Source organism: Musa acuminata, chromosome BXJ2-3 (assembly GCF_036884655.1).
Source record: "Musa acuminata AAA Group cultivar baxijiao chromosome BXJ2-3, Cavendish_Baxijiao_AAA, whole genome shotgun sequence".
Taxonomy (NCBI): domain Eukaryota; kingdom Viridiplantae; phylum Streptophyta; class Magnoliopsida; order Zingiberales; family Musaceae; genus Musa; species Musa acuminata.
In genome coordinates this window covers 68985-74293 of record NC_088340.1, presented here as the reverse complement: position 1 = coordinate 74293, position 5309 = coordinate 68985, and the positions used below count along the sequence as shown (strand labels likewise).

Sequence of the window (5309 nt, the reverse complement as noted above, 5' to 3'; positions counted from 1 at the left end):
TCCTTTGCTGAGTCTTTCTTAGCAACCTTTGCTTTACGTGGTTTGCCCTTGCCCTTTCCATTCTTAAGGGACCTTTCTGCTTTCCTTTTCTTTCTGGTCTCACCAGTATAGAGAACTGGCTTCTCTTTCTTAATAGTACTCTCTGCCTCCCTCAACATATTGAGGAGCTCTAGGAGAGTCACCACAAGCTTGTTCATATTAAAATTCATTATGAACCGTGAAAAGAAATCTGGTAGGGACTGAAGCACAATGTCCACACACAAGTTATCCTATAGGACCATTCCTAGACTTGTGAGTTTCTCTATCCACTCAAACATCTTTAGGACATGGTTCTTAACTGGTGTCCCCTCAGTCATCCTAGCGCGAAAGAGGCTCTTGGATATCTCATATCGCTGAGTCCTTCCCTGTTCCTCAAACAATTTACGGACATATAGGAGAATGGATCTGGCATCCATCTTTTCATGTTATCTCTGTAACTTAGGAGTCATAGAGCCCAACATATAGCACTGAGCAAGAGTGGAGTCATCAATGTACTTCCCGTAGCGAGCGATCTCATCCTCGCTCGCCCCTTCTTTGGGCGTAGGCATCACTATATCAAGGACGTACACGATTTTCTCCGCTGTGAGAACAATTCTCAAGTTACGGAGCCAATCCATATAATTTGGACTAGTGAGGCGGTTGACATCAAGTATGCCACGTAAGGGATTTGAAAGCGACATTTTCTGAAAATAAAGATGCAGCAGAAATGAATAACATGTAGATTTTGCAAGAAATAAACTATCAAGATATGAACTTCTATCTTAATATGCTCCCACTATTTTACTAACGAGTCACGCGACACCCTTAGCACGTGAAACGGAAGTCTCCGACATACTTCTAGTGGGGATCAGGATCCAATTAGCGTCTTAGTGTAACCTCGAGGGACTTGACCAATCACACTTAAGCCTAAAAGGTAGGCATCTCTTGCCGATCACAACTCCTTGTGATTCCCGTCCTGTTCGGCCTCCGAATCACCATGGCCTCGAGGGACTCGACCAACCATGATGCTCGGTTAAGTCAACACCTTCATTACAAGATGAGTCTAATTTGATGATATACCCTCGAGGGACTCGACCAAGCATACCATGCCCTCAGGTCACCGGTGACATCTCTATGTCGTAAGCAAGATAGCGAATCGCGATATAGGTGAGTCTCGAGGGACTCGACCAACTCAACCTACACCGGGAATCGGTTCCTACTTATAACGATGGAAGGTCACGTGGGTCAATCTAATTGCATCACGTTTACCGACTTAATATTATCGAGAGATGTTTATATGATTTGGTCTCCTAATATGACATGTCACACATATACATATTTAATATATATCTACATCGCATGCAAATATATATACATATCTAGTATGTGTAAAAGCAATCACACCAGATGATCATGGACCACAACCTAATGTGATTAGGCCCGAGCCAGTAGGCCTAATCACTCACATCAAGATCTTTGTGTGCAACAGTGCATCTCCATGCCCTGTGATCGTCCATCTCGTCCTCGTCGGTTCCGTCGACATCTTGATGCATCTTCATGCATCACGATCGTCCGTCTCGTGGGTCCCGCTATCGCATCCACGCTCCCGTTGCGCCTCCTCATGTGATTACAACTTAATCATAGGCACGCAGACCCGACAATAAACGAGAAATATAATGGAGGCTCGCAGATCTCAATAATAATAATCACAAGTACACACATCACACGGTCCATGATCATCCGTCCACACATCATACATCACATGTTTAAATAATCATCATCATGTAGGACTACTAGATAATAATAAAAATAATAATCAACTAAACCTTTTAATTAATTAATATTTTTTGAAATCAGGGACATGTAGGAAATTTCTCAATTCTAAGGGTATTTTCATAACTTGGACAAAGACATAAACTAGAATTTCTCAAATTCACAGGGGCAAAACTATCTTTTTGCCCAAAACCCTAATTCCCTCTTACTGTTGCCGTTGCCGCCACCCTGCTGGCGGCGGCCTGTGCGACGGGGCGAGGGCGCTGCCCTCGCCTGCAGGCGGCGGCCTGTGCGGCGGGGCGAGGGCGTTGCCCTCGCCTGCAGGCGGCACGACTGTTGGCGGCGCTGCCGCTGCAGGTGGGCGCCCCCGCGGGCGCCGCCGCCTCCGCGGGCGTTTCTGCCGGCGGGGCAACGCTCGCAGGCGGTGCTGTCTCGCCGGGCGGCCGCCACTATGGGGGGGGGGGGGGTTTCGCCCGCGGGAGCAGCGGCGGCAGGCGCCGCTGCTCTGCGGCGCCTCACCCCGCAGGAGAAGCGGCCGCAGGCGCCTCTGCCGCGGGCTGCTAGCCCCACCGGACGCAAGCCTACTGCAGACGCAGCCCCTGTGCTGCCCACCTTCGGTTGCGCTGCACGTACGTAGATCGAGGGAAGCAACTGTTGCTGCCCTTCCCTGTTTTTGCGTCAACGATTTTGACGTCAAAATTCTTCCTAAACACAACACACGCAGTTCAAAACCAATCATTCACACGAACAACCTGGCTCTGATACCACTGTTGGGAAATCTTGGGGGCGACATCACATTCGCAGCGGAAGAACAAGAAAACAAAATCCCCGATTCCCAAAAAGATGTTCGTCGTCGTGCGAAGATTGGTGCGCAAAATCCGCGAAACTCAAAACTGCGTATAGAGTAGATTGTGTTACCTAGGGAGATCGTATATCCCTGTTTCCTTGCAGATCCTTAGGAGAGGATGAAGGAGGTCAAGCATCCTCCTCTCTAGCGGTGATCCACACAGCAGGGTTGCGACGACGCTCCTCAAAACTCCAGGCCTGCTCTGAGGTGGAGAGGGAGAGGAGAATAGGAAAGGCAAGCAAAGGCTCTAGCCTATGAGGCTCTGAATCCCTCCTATTTATAGACGTCCCCTGTCAAACCCTAATGGGTCCTCCCCTAGTGGGTATTGGATCTGCATCCAATAAGACAAGGGCTCCGTCAGATATCTCATATCCGAACCTCTACTCATCGCAATGCCTACCATATGTGTGTGACCCTCTAGGCCCAATATCGAGCTGGCCGTGAGTCATACCTGTCAGAACTCCTTCTAACTTAGTGAATTATTATCTCTGTAATAATTCACTCGACTCATCGACTACGGACGTACTAGGCCATTACGCCGTAGTCACCAGACGATACAGGGGAATCCAATCCATTGGACCTGTCTGTCCTCAGTTACCGTGTACCTATAGTCCCTCATCCATCTAATATCCCAGAGACCGTATATCGAGCATGGTGCTGTCAGACACATACGGTTTCTACTCGAGTCTCGCTCTAATCGGATTCTCCCGGAGAACTCTTTCTCTCTCAACCCGAATGACCCTGGCCAGGGATTTGTTTGAGCAAGAACACATGGGATATTCCTCTCATGACGCCGAGAGTGGATGATCCTCTATCGACACTCAATAGCCCTCGTAAGGTCGACTACCACTCCCAATGACCAGCTGTACTAGATCTGGGACAGCCAAACCTATAAGTCTGGTATCAAAGAGTGGAGCACTCATACAGGACATCCTTGGTGTCTAAAGTCTAAGGACCAGATACACCACTAGGACTACGGAATCGTTGTTTGACAATAAGGCATCATCAACCATCCAGCATTTCGTAAGCGGATCAATCAGTGAACTCATTCTCCAATGAGCACCTGTACTGTATCCCTAGTGTCCCTACACGAGCAGCTATGAGACCAACTGCATCCATCATATGGACGGGTATACAGCACACCAGTCTGTCCGGTTATCACGATGTCCCTCTCGAGTAACCTATGACCGGGATTATTTAGGATTTTTATTTAAAGGTGAATCGATCTCATTATCGTGATCTCATCATGATCCGATTCCCATTGCACATATCCAAGGACATCACAATATATATATGCATTTATGCAATAGTTATAAAGTGATATACGCCAAAATATAATAAGCAAAAATATTCTATATCAAGTCACACGTGCCATCACTCACGTGATTGGCTTGTTGGGCACCTATGACTAGCAGATGTGGCCTGGCCCTTTGCCCAATGGGGGCTCATTCTCCTTGGGCCTTTCCCTCCAACATCGGGTCAGCGACGCTTTCTCATAGTCGGGGTCGACTATTTCACAAAGTGGGTCGAAGCCGAACCCTTAGCCTCCATTACCGAGAGGCAAGTCCAAAACTTCACATGGAAGAATATCATCACCCGGTTCGGGATCCCGAAGGCTATCATTGCCAACAACAGGACTCAATTCAACAAAACTAAATTCAAGGCCTATTACTAGTCGTATGAGATCTAGTTGAAGTTCAGCTCGGTCGCACAACCCCAAACCAACGGCCAAACTGAAGTGATGAACCGAGCAATTCTGGAAGGCCTGAAGAGGAGAATCTCAGGCGCACATGGTGCCTGGGTGGACGAGCTTCTCAGCGTCCTGTGGGCAATGCGAACGTCTCCCAAAACTGCCTCGGGAGAGTCTCCATTTAGCCTGGCGTTCAGGACCGAGGTGGTCCTTCCGCCCGAGATGTTATTCCCGACCCTGCGCACCTCCAATTATGAGCAAGGAGACTCTGAGGAGGGACTCCGGGCAAACCTGGATCTCCTCGAGGAAAGGAGAGCCAGGGCACATCTACGCGCCTTGGCATACAAGAAGGTGGTAGCTCGGATATACAATCGAAGGGTCCGTCCACGACCGATCCAGGTCAGGGACCTCATCCTCCGAAGAGCAGAAGTGAGCGACCCGACTCGAGCGAGGGGAAAGCTCGCACCCAACTGGGAAGGCCCCTATCGAGTCTATGACATGGTCCAAGAGGGAACCTACTGACTCGAGACTATGGAGGGAAGTTCCTTGCCAAGAACGTGGAATGCGGCAAACCTAAAGAAATTCTACCCATAAAGGAGGTTGGCCGGGACGTAGAAAAGATATAGGGGGTCCGTGCACCCACAGTCGGGGAGAAGAGCAAGTTAGAATTTCAAAATAAAAGTGCTTCTTGATGATAAGGGAGGTACATATGGCGGTCGGGCGGCACGACCCCAAGCCCAACCAAAACAAAAAAACAAAAAGAGAGGGGGCGCAGCCCCTAGCTCAGGGGAAGAGTCACGGGCCCATCGTCGAAGGGGACGTTTGCTGGCATGTCGACGTCCTGATCCGCCGGGTTGTCGACAAACGGGTCCGACAACAGCTCCAGGTCTGGATACTTCACCCGGAAGCGAGCGCAGGCCACCCGGTACCTATACTCGTACGTGACCTGGCCCGACCTCACCAAGCCATACTCGAACCCGG

At 49.5% G+C, this 5309-nt stretch overlaps 1 protein-coding gene across 1 annotated transcript; it reads left to right on the top strand.

Moving 5' to 3' along the window:
- Positions 1-4379: 4379 nt before the first annotated feature.
- On the top strand, positions 4380-4850 carry LOC135606503 (uncharacterized). Its single transcript, XM_065097531.1, has one exon. It carries the CDS (start codon positions 4380-4382, stop codon positions 4848-4850), a length of 471 nt encoding a protein of 156 aa, XP_064953603.1.
- Positions 4851-5309: the final 459 nt, after the last annotated feature.